General features: G+C 44.9%; 1 protein-coding gene across 4 annotated transcripts in view; it reads right to left on the bottom strand.

Moving 5' to 3' along the window:
* Positions 1 to 17,520, bottom strand: part of STX8 (syntaxin 8) — a 255,090-nt gene that overhangs the window by 76,977 nt on the left and 160,593 nt on the right. Inside the window, exon 8 of one of the 4 annotated variants that reach the window (XM_088027971.1) lies at positions 6,543 to 6,677. The exons of 2 other annotated variants lie outside the window; for them this stretch is intronic. In XM_088027971.1, the coding sequence (XP_087884097.1) occupies positions 6,634 to 6,677 (44 nt within the window). In that variant the 3' untranslated portion in view covers positions 6,543 to 6,633. Of the gene's footprint in view, positions 1 to 6,542; positions 6,678 to 7,654; positions 10,765 to 17,520 lie in introns of those variants that run through there. One more of the 4 variants, XM_028124956.2, reaches the window with a different exon arrangement.

The following is a 17,520-nucleotide window of genomic DNA, read 5'->3' as shown; positions in this document are numbered from 1 at the left end:
AACAAGATGAAACCAGAGAGGGAGACAAACCATAAGAGACTCTTAATCTCAGGAAACAAACTGGGGGTTGCTGGAGTGGAGGGGGGCGGGAGGGATGGGGTGGCTGGGTGATGGATATTGGGGAAGGTATGTGCTATGGTGAGCACTGTGAATTGTGTAAGACTGATGAATCACAGACCGTACCCCTGAAACAAATAATACATTATATGTTAATAAAAAAACAACAACAACCCAGAATTACTCTACTAATACCATTCCCAAAAACAAACCTACTTAGTAGAGTCTGAGATTTCTGCAGTTCATCATTTTGGGAATATATTCAACTAAGGGTATACAAAGAACTCTATTCAAAAGTTACTTGAATTCTTTTTTACTTAATAAACTCTATATTTTTCAGTAACAGATTTGTTTGCCATTTAGAAGCTTATCCTTTAAGACAATAGAACCTACAAACCTAAAGACCTCAACATTAAAGAAAAATGTATCAAAATTATTTATGCAAAACTAAAAAATTCAAATAATTCTAAAAAAGGCTTACTTTAAAAAAAAAAAGGCAGTATCTGTCTTCCCCTTCTGACTACTCCCTCATTAGTCCCCACAATTTTTTTTTAGTCCATAATTTAAAATCATGTGTTTAGACCATAATCTCTAAATTCTATCAATTTTAGATATTACCTAGTCATTTCCTCTCTCATTGTAGGAGAATTTAGTTCTTTTAAATTCCACCTCTTCTCTTTCCCATCTACCATACGCTTAGATCATACATTTAGGTTATTTTAACAACTAATGTCTAAATTATTATGGCTATGTACACATTCACTCATAAGTAATTCATTATAACTATGCTTCCTTTTTTTGGTATTACCTTTTGTTTTCCTGGAGTTAATAACTGCCTTTCTTTTTCAATTGCTTAGATTCTGCACTACCAAATCTCACACTCCCCAACCGCCTCTCAGTGTATTTTTTCATCTAGGAAAACATAGCATTCTATTTTCCCCCCTGACCTCTAAATCTATTCTGAAATGGTGATTCTCTTGGGTCTGTTGCACAGTTGATAACCCAGGTCTTCCCACTGCTATCATCCAGGGAATGCTCTTTTACTTCTCTCCTTCATTTCTGGCATCAGAGATCCCCTTTCTAGAGTTACTTTCTCATTTAAGGAAAGTACATCTGCCAGGAGCTTCCTACAATACTTCACTGCCATCCAGTGTTTTTTGGTGAGATATTGGATGCCATTCTGATTTCAGATCCTTTGAACATTCTCTCCCCCTCACCCTCTTGTGCCCCCTTCTACTTTGGGAAACTTAAAGAAATTCCTCTTTATCCATATGTTTTGAAATCTCATTATGCTGTGCCTTGACATGGGTCTTTTTTTTCATTTATTAAGCTGGGTTCCCTAGTAGATTCTCTCAAGATGGTCACTCCTGTCCCTCAGTTCTAGGGAAATTTCTTGCATTCTTTCCTTTGAAAATTTCCTTGCCCCTAGTTTCTCATTGTGACATTCCTACTGTTCGGATCTTGGACTGATCCTTTAATTTTTATATCCTCCCTTGTCTTTGGTTCTAATTTCTGGAAAGTTTCTTCAACTTTACTTTCCAATCTCTAAAACTACAGGGGGTGGCCCATGGTCCTACCTGTTTGTCACTTTTTTCACAGATAACTTCTCACAGTTCTTTCTTTCACAAAGAGATACAAAGGAAGTAACTGAAGGATATAAGCCAATCTAATTATAAGACATTAAGTCCAACTGTTGTACGTTTGTTCATATCTATTATTATTTAATACGGTAGGTCCACTTGCCAAGCAGTGGAAACGGTATCATTTCTTCCAGTAGCTCAATGTGACAGCAACACTATTTTTTCTGTTAATGACAATGTATACATTGTCTGAAAGTCTGAGATTCATATGGCTAGGGATGAACAGCTGTAACCAAACAGTTTTCTAGAATATATATAAACCTTTTCCCAGTTCAATAGGTCCATGGGGAACTTCCCAATTCTGAAAGAAACATGAAAAGCTGGGAAAACACCTGAGATGATTTCAGTGAGAGAGATGTATAGAACATCTCAATGGTCCCCAGGTAAAGAGTTTATGGGCCAGGAATTACTTGTTGTCTCTTAGCACTATATCTGCCCTTCTTCACTCTGTTCTGTCATGCTGGAGTTTGCAAACCACCTTTGGAGTTTCCTTGCCAGCTAGCTTCCTATTACATTCTGCCAATATTAGGTACCAGAAAGAGTTCAGAAAGCAAGAAGATGGATGGAAGCTGCCCTTCTTCCTCTCTTTCCCCATCTGCTTCTAGCAGTGTCTCTACAAGTTTCTAAATTCCCTCAGTGATCCCAGCTGCAGCCATGGCGGCCTCTCTCGTGGTCCCAGCACCAGCAAGGCAGCTCTCCTCTGGTCTGGTGTCTAACCATGGTCCTGCTGGTCCAGCACTGGCCAGGCAGCAGTCCCAGGAGGGCAGCAGGGACTATGCACCTGTGCTCTAGAACACACTTCCACACCTTCCTTCTCCCATGTCTATGAGTGGCAGCTGCCTCACACAGGTACTCAGGTCTGGATTACCTCACTCTCCTTTTTTTACTCTCTCAGTCCTTCTGACAGCGTTGCAACTAGTTCTCTGTATTACGTCTCCTCTGGGTGAAATACCTAGTACGGCTACTCTTTTTACTGATTGGCCAGTGACTGGTAGAGCCTCCCTGAAGGATTAAAAGAGTTTTTGTAAGCAGCTACCCATCTTCATTAACAGAAAGAGCTAAGGGCACGAAGCCTCATCTATGGTTATGATTGCAAAAGTACAATCTAACTTTATTATTTAGATAAAGTCAGACGTCTCTAGAAGATGGCGAAGCAACCCTCATGCAAATTCCTATGTGAAAGAGGATATCCACCACTTTCCAAACTAAGTAGCCAGATGCATGACAGGCCCTTCTCCATAAAGTCTGACTGATACCAAAATGGTGGGCATACTGCTAAGATGACCAAAGAACAAAACCCCAAACACCTTTTATGAGGAGATAAAAATGAGTTGGGAGAAGGTGGCTTCAGTCTTCAATTTGGCAAAAACACAGTCATGCGGAATCACTCAGGTACTAATTCACTAGCTTCAACACACTTTAAAATGAGTCATGGATACAGCAAGAAAATGTATACAAAAGATATTTTTACAAAGTAAGCTGTGGAGTATATCATAAAGATATGATACAATAACATTTTTTAAAATGTACTTCTTGACTATTCCTGTCTTCTGTTCTACTCGGTAGCACACTTGCAGATGGTTCCATGCTCCATGACGTAGCGAGGAGAGAAGGTGGCTGGCTGGGACACGCAGAGCAGAGGAGGACTGGGCTTTGCAGAAGCTGACTGAGAGGGCAGGGAGAGGCTGAGGTGGGAAGCCTTTGGAAGGTATATTCTTTTTTTTTTTTTTTTAAAGATTTTATTTATTTATTTGACAGACAGAGAGAGACACAGCGAGAGAGAGAGAACACAAGCAGGGGCAGTGGGAGAGGGAGAAGCAGGCTTCCCGCTGAGCAGGGAGCCCGATGCGGGGCTCGATCCCAGGACCCTGGGATCATGACCTGAGCCGAAGGCAGACGCTCAACGACTGAGCCACCCAGGCGCCCTGGAAGGTATATTCTTTACTGAGATAATGAACAGAGAAGAGCAGTGGGGAGAGGAGGACCGGAAGTCTAAGAGTCTTCCTGGAAGAAAACAGGAAAGAAAAAGAAGAAGGCCTAGAAAGAGAGGCGAGAGGAGAGTAGAGAGCGCACAGAAGAGTCCAGCACCCAGAGCCAGAGACGCGTCTTCAAGAGTGATGGGTTAGGGCTCCACTGCTGGTCACAGTCCAGAGCCCGTTAAGCAAGCCCCTTGGGGGATGCTCCTGCTTCAGGCCTGTGAGCTCAGAGGAACCTACTTAGAATGACCCTTGACCCTTGAACCAAGAGGGGTTAGAGGCACTGACCCCCACGCTTTTGAAAATCCGTGTATAAATTTTGATTCCCCCCAGATGTAACTATCAACAGCCTGCTGCTGACCGGAAGCCTTGCTGATAACAGTCCATTAACACATGTTCCGTATGTTGTATGTATTCTATACTGTATTCTTACAGTAAAGGAAGCTAGAGGGAAGAAATGTTATTTAACAAAATCATGAGGAAGAGAGAATACATTTACAGGACTATACCGCATTTATTGAAAAACAAAATCTATGTATGAGTGGACCTGCACAGTTCAAGCCCATGTTGTTCACGGGTCAAGTGTGTTTATGACATCCTCCCACCAGACCTCAGGAGCTTGAGCCCGACTTGGAACATCAGCATGGAGAAGAGATAGTACCACCTGTGGGAGTTACTACGCTCAAAATAAGCCCATCAGCCCAGGGAGGAAAGATTGAACAGAGAGCCTCAAATCTGTAGGCAGAAATTCTCCAAAGGGCTCCCTATTACTCTCCAACACCTACAAACCCGACAGTGTTCCAGGCATTTGGCAATGCCAGAAGCCCCTGATTCGGCTTCTTTGAAATGAGCAGTGCAGACAAACAAGTCTGTATGTTGCTCGGATAGAAAAACTCGGTAAAACTACCAGGTTCATTCTGAGCGCTCCTGGTATAATCAGTAGTAATTTGATCTTTTTCCAGAAAAACAAAAACAAAAACAAAAAAACCCACGTAATATGCGCCTTTAAATACCTAAATCTTCTAATTTGCCACAGGCAAGTTGTTATGTTCGGCTCTGCGAGCATCAGAGCAGCCATAGGACAAAGAGAAGCTCCTTCCAGATGGCTCCCCTTTCCCTCTCCCTTCACATATAAAATTGTATCACAATTATAGTCTCCACTTTGCAAAGTGCTTAGAAATATTTACTTAGTACTGACAGGCTAAAAGGGCTCTTGTTCTGAAAAATTTGCCTAAGGTCTAGAATTTTCGCCACCTGGCAATAAAGGTGCTTTGGCGGGGGGGGGAGGGGGGGCGGGGGAGGTGGTGAGGGAAGAATATTTAAAGTCCAGCACATCTGGCTATTAAATTGATTGGAGCCAGCACATGCTACCAAAAATATAAGACACAGCTAAGAAATACTTATGGAAGGAGGAAAACCACAGAAGCCGCTCCAGATCACATTATAAAACAGGAAGAAAGAGAAGCAGAGTTGAAAAGACAGGGAGAAGAGACGTAAATCTGGGTCACAAAGAGGATGACCATTGTCTGGAAGGACTGGAAGTTTAACTTTGCTAAGGAAGGCACGGTGAAAAAACAGACTTGATGTCACAGTTAAGGTGAGCCTGCTTCCTGACCAAAGTGAAAAAGCACATGCCCCAACTCTTAGAGGCTTCATTACCTGTAAACAAAATGGAAGTCAGAGCAGCAAGGTGGGGCAAAAGGCCTCCCTGATTTATCAAGGATAAATATGCTAAGAGTCATGTTACTGAAATTATATGAATAAGTGTAATGCCAGAGGGCTGATGACAGGAAGAGGGAAGTCTCTGTAAATCAAACATTCCAGACAGAAAACTTTCTTTTCAGGTTTCAGAAATAAACTGCCAATACTTAGGATATAGGGATGTATCAGCGATCAGTTAACTGTGCTTTCCCAATATTAATAGGAATGACAAAAATAAGATACGGCAACAATAAGGCTTAATTCCCCTACATTTATTTGTGAGATGTCCTCTAATTTTTGAGGGCATTTTTGTTCCCTTCTCTATTTGCTTAGGCAAACCTATATCGATATAATTAAGAGTCTGTTACCACATCACATAAAAAACGGTTGTATGGGAGAGTATTGTATTTTATAATGATGCCAAGGAGTTTTAGAAATTGTATTACTATAACTTTGCCATAATTTCATGAGATGAAATTCCATGTTTTTTAAATTAAAAAAATTTATTGTGATTAAATGCACGTACCATGAAATTTACCACGTGAACCATCCTTAAGGGTGTGGTTCGGTTGACACTAAGTCCTTTCACAGTGTTGCGTGACCAACGTATTTATTCGTTCTTAAAAGTGACCATTTTCTGGGGTGCCTGGGTGGCTCAGTCGGTTAAGCATCTGCCTTCGGCTCAGGGTCTTGGGATCGAGCCCCACGTCAGGCTCCCTGCTCAGCAGGGAGTCTGCTGCTCCCTCTCCTTCTGCCCCTCTCCCGACTCATGCTCCCTCTCTCTCAAATAAATAAAAATATTCTTTCAAAAAAATGACCATTTCCCAGTTTCTTTTCATTTCTCTGTATTTACAGGTAGGAAGCTACACCCAACCAATGCCAACAAAAAATGAAAACCCTCAGATCCATACCTACAAGAAATTTTTAATATAAGGCTTTTCAGAAATCCCAAAGTCATTTTGAAAAGAGCTATTGCTTCAAAGGCCGAAGTCTCCAATAAGCACGAGTGAGCAGACACATGGAGGCTGCTCAGGAGACACAAGGCCGACACAGGTGCATGCCCGATGTGCAGAGACGAGCAGAGACCTGAGGTGCCTGCCACGGGAGGCGGCCTGTGTCACGGACCGCTGAGACTCAAGTCCAATACAAAGAGCATTCTACTGCTAATCCGGAGAAATTGATCTCACTGTTCACACGCACGGGGAGGGAAAACTCATCAGTGATTTAAAATGAGCCCCAAATCAATTTTTCTTAGGAATTTAACGCTGGTTCAATGACTGGAAATTGTCATGATTGCCTGGTCCTGCAAAAGAAAGAAAAGGTGAGCCAAAGATTAAATACCGAGTCACTGGTGAGGTTGTGTTGGAGGCGACGAAGGGCTATCTCAATTTCTCATTAATGCGACGTCTAGAGTCGAGTTCTTTAAAGGTTAATATCTGGCTGATAACACTGCACGTCCAAGGGGCTTGGTAAGGGAGAATTATCTAGTTATTTTTTGAATACTACACATTCCCTTAAACTACCCAATCCCTCTGACTTCATTCCAACATGTGCACTTCCAAGTGGGCATGTTTCATTAGGATCAAGAGGAAGTCACAAGGGCAGATTCTCTGGACCGTAAGCATTACTTTGCACTTGAGCTGCTTTTCACGCAAGGCTGCAGGCTAAAGAGCAGGTGCGAGTGGGGATTCATTCGTGGACAGAAGAAACACATGTGCCTGTACGGAGTCAGGCAGTACTAGGGCCAACTATTAATTATTACCATTTCTAAGACCATGACAACTGCTTAACTTTATTTATCGGTGGTTGCTGTTTCTCCTAAGCAACGTCGGCTATTACAGCTAATGTCCTAAGTAAAACCGCCCCCTTCTCTGAGCACCCACCAAAAACTGGCTAAGGCCAGGAGGCCCCCTAAACAGGGTAGACACAGGAGATCAGGAAGATAATCTGATACCTGAATTTCTGTTTTGATAACACACGAAGAAGACACTCCACTTGTGAACAACTGTGACTTTAACAACCCTAAACCCAGCTCCGTGTCCATTTAACCCATTTTGGAGTTACACTTTTTAAGAGGAGAGAGGCATGAAAACCGTGCTAAAAACTTAAATCTTAGAGATGTTTTCCAAAAAATTAAAAAAAAAATGTTCCACCAACTCACTTCTTTTTATTTATTTATTTTTAAGATTTTATTTATTTGACAGAGAGAGAGAGAACACAAGCAGGGCGAGTGGGAGAGGGAGAAGCACGCTTCCCGCGGAGCAGGGAGCCCGATGTGGGGCTCGATCCCAGGACCCTGGGATCATGACCTGAGCCGAAGGCAGACGCTTAACGACTGAGTCACCCAGGTGCCCCCACTAACTCACTTCTAAAACAGTAACTAAAAATAGCCCAACTTGAGAGAGAAGTGTTAGGAATCTCTTTCTAGCAACTACTCTTGAACACAGAACCCAGGAGTTACTCCCATTACCCCATTCCTTTATTTTCCACCTTTATAAACCCACCAAACTTCCTCTGTATCTTCAATTAAAAACTCCCTCGTCTTTCTTTTGTTCTAATGAGAAAAATGAGAGACGTTGGTTAACAACATTTACAATCAACACAGCAACACGTGACGATGCAGGTAAAAATCCCTGTTCGGCTATGATTTAATCCTGCAAGTATCTAACTTGGTGCCAGCCAGCCTATAGGAAATGAGACGGACACAGTTCTGGCCTAGACCTCTGGCTCGTCTCTGATTTATTACTCTGTGTGTGTGTCGGGTACGGCGGGGTTGCGAGGGGGTGCCTGATTTTCTTCAAAGGGCTGTGGAAAGATGACAGAGCTGGAAGAACCTCAAAGGGCGTCTAGGCCAAACCACTGGTTTTGCATGTACAGAGACGTCCGGTCACTTCCCGCTCCCAGGCTTACCCAGCTTGGGTGATCTCTGTCGCAACCAGAATCCGGTTCGTCATTTCATTTCAATTTACAAATATAAAAGAAAATCCATATACGAATGGGAAGCACATGGGTGTAATGGTGAAGTCCTGAAGGGTTAGGTTGGGTTGACAAGACATGTCGAGCAGGTGCTGGGGCACTCTTCCCCCACCATGGGCAGTGGGCAAATAACAGAGGTAAAGTATACCTCGAGTATGCAAAGCATACTCTGTCCCAGGCCTCCTGACAGTCCTTCTCAGCCCAGTCAGTCCTTTTGGGTCCTGTAGGGCCAGCTGAAAGCACGTGAAGTCACTGGTGAACACACATTACCAGAAAACACGCACAAAACACATACATCAGGCGGGGAGCACCGACCGAGGCCCATACGGTGTAGTTATTACTCCTGTAACAACAGAAGCCACCCTTGGAAATCACACCTTATCTTTCCAAACCACACCAAGCAAAAACAATAATCAAAAAATGATTCTACTTTGTGATCATTTCTGACCCCTTGATGATAGCCTCGTAGGAGATTACAGAAGCGTGGAGGCCTCTGAGGCTGTCAGCCCCTATCAATCACCTTCCATTAAATAAAGGTTTTCCAATTTTGCGCTTCTCTCAAAGGCTTCATTTTGCCTGCATTAAGCTGAAGCATCAACATTTGAACTTACTGCTCCTATTCCTGGTTCCCAAATAAATGCCGTTAGCAGAAAAATGGGCTTTTCCACAGTAGGAACTCAAAATCAAAGCAGACAACAGTGATGTGGTCACATATACGAGACATCTGACCACAAACGCCTCACACGTGCATTTTACACATTTCACGAGCAACCACAGGGCCCAGGAGGAAGGGAGGATGTAAGGGGTGCCCAGAGCAGGAGAGATCTGTGGGCCGTACACATTAGCCCCTGAAATGCATCTGGGCCAATCCCAATATAGTCATCAGAGTGCCGCAGATTTCTCTTGGGTTCCAGAAGCAGGTCTAAGAGTCATGCACTGCACGGTTTTACTACTTGGTCTCTATGATCCCCATGACGGAGAAAAGTCATTTTGTCTAAAATGTAGCAGATGGGTCTAAGGGAGGGAAACAGTTTAAAATCAATTGGGAAAAGCATGTTTAAAAAATAAGCACCTCAAGCAGAGAGACTCATCTTCTCTTTGTAACGCTGACAGCTGGGCGGGGGGCGAGGGGGACACGTTTCCTGCATTCATACACCAAAACCAGAAGATGTGGGCCACAGTTTCTATAAATATGATCAAGACTCCACCCATGCACATTTTCCTGCCCCGATAAACAGGCTCTGTCATTATTATCTTTAATGGCCACATAAACGTGACAAGAGCCAGAAACAGAGTGGCGAGAACATCAAGCGATGAAGAGGGAAGTGGGAGATCTCAGAGTCATTTCCAAATAGGCCTGGGGGATGGACTGGATGCATGTGACCAAGAGGTCCCCAAGAAGTACACTGTGACATGTTTTATTTGGCCCACGTGGACATTTTTTTAAATGTTAATTTACTGTCAACACTAAAATACTGGGAGATCTCACTTGAAAATCCAGATTTCAGGCTTCTCCCAAGAAAACAAGCAGAGAGATGACTGGCACGGCATTCCCACTTGGCGACAATCTGTTGTTTACGCTCCCATTTGTCCCTGGAGGTCATCGTGGTGGCCTGCTTCATTATGAAGGTTCCTGTCCGGTCTCTTCTGCAGGTAAGGAGTGTACAAAGAAGATGCCCAGATTGATAGGGGGCTGGGGGGCAGGCCTGAGAAATGGACTGGCAGCACCCAAAGACACAGACCTTGAACTTCAGGTGCAGTCCGGGTCTGAGATGTGGAACATCTGGTTGACCATGAAACCATCCAAGAGAGCAGATGAAGAAGCTTAAAGACAAAGTGCCAAGAGGACTGAGTCCAATCTAAAGTCTTCAGTAGAAGTAGGACGAGGGAAAGCGATGCAAGCCAAAAGGGGGCCGGGTTTGTGGCCTAGCCTCCACAACTAGCCTCATCGCCATGCCTCTCCGGCAGGCGCCCTTGGGCCCAGCCAGCCAGCCCTGATTCTTGTTTGAGAAACCGAGTGTCGTTTCGGGCCTTAGTACCTCCTGCAAACCTGTATTTCCTACTGCCTAGAACGCTAGCCTGCCCCTGCTGGATTTCTACCCAACTTTCCAGAATGAGCGGCCCCAATGAAGTTGCTTCGATGGTGTCGTGTGACCTCCCGGTAGGCTCTGTAAATGCACTGCCCCGAGCTTACTGCCTTCCTGTCTGAGTGCGTGCTCCCTGAGGCCGGCCACCAGGTCTTCTGACTTCTTCTCCTCGGTGCCCAGCTGTGTCACAGGAATCAAGGAAGAGGGATTTCCGGTGGACAGAAACTTCTCAATACCAGAAGTTATTCAAGGGTGATGGGCGGCACTAGATTTTCGCAACGTACTGTGGCCAATAAGTCCGAGTGGGGGCTGGTTCCTGATACATCGCTGGAAAATAATTTGGCAATATATATCAACTGAACACCGCTCCCACCCTGGCCCTCAATAAATCGACTTGGGAAATAAGTAACGGGTGGTGGTAATGGCCAAGTTTTGTTTTGCTTTGTTTTTTCCCCGGCTGTCCAGAACCAACCCCAATTTCCATTTTGAGGGAACTCCAATCACATGAAGCCCAACATGGTCAGATTCGTCCTCGGCCCACCGCCGGAGACCAGGCCCAGCCGGCTCGGCACCCCTCCTCTGACCAAGAGAGGCGGGGGCGTCGCTCAGCTACTCTGGCTGCAGCATCCTGGCCTCTTTGTGCAGGGACGGCTGCTCTACCCCTGGCCCTCCAGCCTCCTGTCCCTTCTCTGGGCTCCAACAACCTCCCAATCAGGGCCCTGTCAAAATAAGAGCCAGACCCAGTCTCTATTTCTGGACCTGGAAGCATCCTAACCGATACCCTACATGACAGGAACAAGTCTTATATATGGAGAAAAGCTTTATGTCTGTAATACAGCATTACTTATACAGCAAAATGAGGAAACAGTCTAAAAGCCCCCAAACAAGAGCACCCAAGTAAAGGACGGTGTTATCTATTTGTCAGAATGGTACTAATGACACCAAAAGAAAAAAGGGCTTATAAGAACATGTTAAAAAGACAGAAGCGTTAAAAATAGAATATCGTCAACGTCATGTAAAAATACTGTGGGTAACAATAAAAAAATTTTTAAAAAAAATACCGTGGGTAGAAAAAAATGACTAGAGAGGTACCAAAATATTAAGATAGAAACAGATTTTCCTTAGAGTTTCAATTAATCAATTAGGAAAGTACCGCAGGCACGGACAGTCTCCGGCCCCCTGGCTCCAACCCTGGCCGGCTCACACCACTCTGAAGGAACAGTGTTAGCTCTGTATGTTCCAGCAAACTGTCCTCTACAGTTCTGACATGGGTCTCCCCACCTTCCCTCTGTCCCTCCCTCCTTTTTTTCTTCCCTCCCTCACTCCCCTCCAATGGGATCACAGAATACCTGCTTACTTTGGGTTTCCACTTTACCAGACCCAGGGGAAGCCTGCTCTACTCACTCCTCAGGCCTCTGTTCCCATGTTGTATCCTCCTGGAACCTCTGAGCCCCTAGGCTGGCTGAGCTCCTTCTCCGCCTGGGCACCCTTAGTCATCGGGATCTACACTGGGTCCTTCTCCGCCACTCCACGGTAGGCACCATGCCCAGCCCGCCCTTCAGCTCCGGGACTGAGCCCAGTGCCTGGCCCGCAGATGATGCCCAGTGTTGACAGGGAAAAATGAAAAGAATGGATGGGGAATGAAGCTTGAGGACGAGACGGCTTTGAGGGCAGACATGCATCAGTGGAGGACCGGGCATTTCTCCAGAGACATGGAATGAAAGACGACACTGGGTATAGAGACAGACATGCAGGTCTGTACAGAATAAGGGAGTGGAGGAACTTACCTGGATGATCTCAAGGAAGGAGGAAAAGAGAAAGAAGCAGACGATAGGCAAGAAAAATATTCTTGATAAGCAGTAAGAGAAAAGAATCTGCACAGTTATTCTTCTGCCCCATAATTAGGTATCCAATTATCTGTGTTTGCAGTAGGGTTTTATTTATTTATTTTTTAAGATCTTATTTATTTGAGAGAGAAAGTGAGCGAGCGAGCGAGAGAGAGAGAGAGAGAGCACGAGTGGGGGGGGAGTGGCACAGGCGGAGGGAGAAGCAGGCTCCCCGCGGAGCAGGGAGCCCGATGCAGGGCTCGATGACCAGAGCCGAAGGCAGACGCTTCACTGACTGAGCCACCCAGACACCCCTGTGGTAGGGTTTTAAAAACAACTCCTTGAGAGATTAAATGGTGTCCAAGGTTAGTTAAATAAACCAGACAACTTAGAATTCAGCTTCCTATCTCTGTTGTTCAAAAGAGCTAATGTACGAAAAAATATGTTCATGCTTATCTAAGGGAAGGCAGCACCATCCCGGGCGCACTAGATGTGCCCCTTACTAATTTCATGCCCGGTAATGGCCTCGGCCACAAAATTACACATTTCAGTTTATCTGAAAGAAAGCAATTCCATTTCTAATTCAATGAGGACAAGAACCTCCTAGCTCCGGATTATCCCTGCGAAACTTTCTCAGGTCATCACTGTTCTCCTTAAAAGCCCTTCTACGCTGCCTTCCAACAAGGGTCAGAGCCTCTGGGTCTTATTTATGAAGGCAGCTCTGGGCAACCGATTGAGACCCACACTTTCCCATGGCTGGCGTTTGCTGAGGACGCACTAGAACCAGTCACTGGGCCACCAGCTTGCTTTCACTGAACGTGCAGAATAACTATGCGGACAGGGCAGGTGGCTCTCCCAGGCGCCCAGGTCCCAAGTGGCAGAGGCCACACTGTGACCCAGCTCGGGCTCCACAGCACTGTGTGGTGCTACTCGTAAGCCTCCCTAAGAGAGTCACACGACAAAACGCGGAAGGCCCATCGAGGGTCCCAGGTTGGGGCGGCGTTAGTGCAATGTCAGCCAGGCGGATTTTTCTCCACATCACTGAAATGTGGCTAAGACCACAATCGAGGTGCTTGGACACCATTACGTAATAGTCAATATGCTGAGAAGCAACACTGTCCCTCACCCCGAGTCATTCAGAACTCTCAGTCTGGCCTCTCACAATTGGTTTCGTCCGTCAGACTCAGACGAGGCTCTATTTTGAATTCTAATGAGGACGAGGCACACTGAATATTTAACTGCGATGACAAAGATCTTGCTTTTGTGGAGACGCCCTGACACAAGTAACAGATCTGCAAGTACATACAGGGACCGATGGAAAATACCAGTCTAATCTGCGTTTGGACGCTGGAAAAAGACAATATTGTTTTCTACTTGATGCTGTTTGGGGGCTGGGGGTGGGCAAGGAAAAAGGAAGAAGAGCCACACAAAGATCTCAGTAAAATTTTTGCAGCCGGGGCTCCTGAGTGAAAGGTTTACAAAGACATGCTTGAATCCTTTGTTAATGACTGCACAAACAAATTCATCACCAGGCCCTTCTGTGTGGCCCCCTTGCACTTCAGTCGGTGCTAACAACTGGAAATTTCCTCCCTGCAAAAGCAGCTATGACATATATGTATCAGATCAGCAAAGAAGACGTGCTGCGGAGAGGGAAACAAAAGACCATTTCACGGTTCACAACCTACTTCTGCACTTAAAATGATGTGCCCGCGGCTACCCTTGGCTCACTCACGTCCCCGGAGTTAAACAAGTGGGGTGCCACGTGAACAGCAACCGAGGGACACTTGAGTGGGTCGCTTAACACCTACCCAGCAAACAGTTAAAATATACCTCACTTGCACTTCCTGTGCGTGCGTGTGTGCGTGTGTTTACGTGGAAATGATCAACCGTGCCTTGCATTTGGGAAGTGCAGGGGATCGACCCTTTGCTGTGTCTCGAGGCTCCTGGACCAAGCCCTCCAGACCCTATCTTACTGAGATCATAATGTAACTTCCATAGCATTTGGACATCTCTTGTATATGCTAGCTGGCAGTTATGGAGAGAGACTATGGCTTATATTTTTCTTAGCTGCCCGCTGGTTGATTCTCTCTGCTGCTACCAAATATACCCATTGAGTTTTGAATTTCAGGTATTTTTTTTTTTTTTAATTTCTAGGAGCTTGATTTTGGTCCCTTTTCAAGTTTTCTGCTACTTTCTATGGTTTCCTGTTTTCTGAAGATCCTTTCAAGCCTGTCATTTCTTTCTTTAAATATACCAAGCATAGGTGATTTTCTTACCTCCGTCTGACAATTCTACTACTGCCAATCTGTGCAGATTGGTAAGTGTGGTCTGTGGCTGCTTCTGGCTCATGCTGTGCTGTTTCCACATCTGCTAGGTTATCTTTGACTGTGTGCTGGTCACTGCTCTGAACAATTCATTTTGGGGTGATTCTTAGAGACCAGGGATAAAGATGTCCTCTTCCAGACAGGCATGTCATTATTTTTGTCAGGCACCTGGAGCTCTAGCATGTGAATCTAGAACTCCGAACCAAATGCAGAGTCTGGGGTTTTCTGGCCCAGGCTGAGATGGATGCTCACGATGCAAATCCACACGAGGGCCTTTCTGTGCCCCCAACTCGTCGGAAACTATGGTTTTGTCCCTTTCCCTCTCCAATCTTCTCAGTGCCAAGGCTGCCTTCTCCACACTTCCCAAAGGTACCTTACTTCCAGTTGACTTTTACCCTAAGGGTGCTCTCTGGGGACCCACCTCAATGGGGGAAGGGTCTCCTGTTACACTTTTCAGCTGGGGTGGGCCCAGGACAGTAACTTCTACCCCACCTGCCTACCTCTCTCAGGCTACATAAGTCCCTGACCCCTGCCTGCAAATGGGCTTTATCAGGAAAAAAATCAAACCACCAGAAAGTACCTAAGAGTTTAAGGACTGGAGGGCACCTGGGTGCCTCAGTCTGTTAAGTGTCCAACTCTTGATTTTGGCTCAGGTTGTGACCTCAGGGTCATGAGATCGAGCCCTCTGTCAGGTCCCATGTCTGGCTCTGTGCTCAGCGTGGAGGGCTCTGCTTGGGATTTTCTCCTTCCCTCTCCTTCTACCCCTCCCCCAGCTCGCAGGAGCTCTCCCTCTTTCTCTAAAATAAATAAATCTTTTAAAAAAAGAGAGAGAGAGAGAGTTTAGGGACTGGAAGCAAAACAAAAGGACAGGTTAATATAATGGTTCCTTAGGGGCGCCTGGGTGGCTCAGTTGGTTGAGCGACTGCCTTCGGCTCAGGTCATGATCCTGGAGTCCCGGGATCGAGTCCCGCCTCGGGCTCCCCGCTCAGCGGGGAGTCTGCTTCTCCCTCTGACCCTCCCCCCTCTCATGCTCGCTCTCTCTATCTCATTCTCTCTCAAATAAATAAATAAAATCTTTTAAAAAACATACAATGGTTTCTTAAAAAAAAATTAAACACGGAATTAACATCTGATTCAGCAACAGGACTTCTGCGTATATACACACAAAAGCAGGGACTTGAATAGATGCTTGTACACCTACGTTCATACTGGCATTATTCACCCAATAGCCAAAAAGGTCCACTGACAGATAAATGGATAAACAAAATGTGGTATGTGTATGCACTGGAATATTATTTAGCCTAAAAAAAGGAAGGAATTCGTGACACACTCTAGTATAGCATGGAAGAATACTGAAGACACTCTGCTGAGTGAAATAAGCCAGACACAAAAGGGCAAATGCTGTGTGAATTCACTCATCTGAGGTACCTGGTGTTGTCAAATTCACAGAGACAGAAAGTAGACTGGTGGCTGAGAGGGGCCGGCTGGAGAAGAAGGGGGAGTCAGTGTTTCACGGGGTCAGAGCTTCAGTTGGAGAAGATGGAAAGGTTCTGGAGACAGATGGTGCTGACGGCCGCACAAGCACATGAATGCACTCAATGCCACTGAACCGCGTACTTAAAATGGTTATGATGGCAAATTTTATATGTATTTTATATTTATGTATCTTTTATCATAATAATTTTTTTTTAAACTTAGGTTAATAGGGGCACCTGAGTGGCTCAGTTAAGTGCCTAACTCCGGCTCAGGTCGTGATCTCGGGGTCCTGGGATCGAGCCCCACGTGGGACTCCCTGCTCTGTGGGGAGTCTGCTTGTCCCTCTGCTTCTGCCCCTCCCCCCACTCGTGCTCTCTCTCAAATAAATAAAAATAAAACCTTTACAAAAACAAGTTAGGTCAATTTTGGCAGGGGCTCATGGACCCACAAAGTAAATCCCACAGGGAACAATAACTTTACAATACTGTATTGTATTGTAATGTATTGTAAAAATTTACAATAACTTTAATACTGATCAATGACAGCAGGGTGTTACTGAACCAGTCTGACCTCTGTAGAGCTCAGGAAGCAGCACAATGAACCTTTATCAATACGCAAAAACTAGCACTGCTTACCAACAAACATATATATAACTGCAGATTTCCCTATAAAAATATAAATGCCATAAATTTTCCTTTAAAGGTATCAGGCATCAGAAATGCTCTAAGATTCGTTATCAGGGTGTTGATCTACGTTACTGATGGCACCGCTAAGTAAATATTAGGGAAACAAATGGACAGGGTAAGAGAAGAGGACTCTCTTTAAAGCATTTCTGCTGAAAGAATGAAGAAATGTCTATTCAGTGCTGCCGCACTGCTGGACTTCTCCCTCTGAGCCCTACATATGCCGTTGACCCTTGCACAGCGCGGGTTTGAACGGCATGGTCCGCTTCCATGTGGACTTTTGTCAATAACCACAGTACAGTACTATACGTGTACCTTCTCTTCCTTATGATTCTTTTTTAAAGATTTTATTTATTTATTCATAAGAGAGAGAGAGAGAGAGAGAGAGAGAGGCCGAGGGAGAAGCAGGCTCCCTGCGGAGCAGGGAGCCCGATGCGGGGCTCGATCCCAGGGCCCTGGGATCACGACCTGAGCCGAAGGCAGACGCTTAACGACTGAGCCACCCAGGCGCCCCTCTTCCTTATGATTTTAATATGTTCTCTTCTCTAGCTTCCTTTATTGCAAGAATACAGTACATAATATATATTAATTAATATTAATCAATGATTATATATTATTATATTAATATATTATTATACTGTATGATATATACTGTAATTATAAAATATATATAGTATATAATAATACAGTATATATTACACACAAAATACGTGTTAACTGACTGTTTATGTTATGGGTAAAGCTTCCAGTCAACAGTAGTCTATTAATAGTTAA

This window comes from Eumetopias jubatus, unplaced genomic scaffold (assembly GCF_037043125.1).
Source record: "Eumetopias jubatus isolate StellerSeaLion01/CBP00866 unplaced genomic scaffold, mEumJub1_p1.0 scaffold_10, whole genome shotgun sequence".
Taxonomy (NCBI): Eukaryota; Metazoa; Chordata; class Mammalia; order Carnivora; family Otariidae; genus Eumetopias; species Eumetopias jubatus.
The sequence above is the reverse complement of the archived record's forward strand: the minus strand, read 5'-3'. Positions and strand labels throughout refer to the sequence as shown.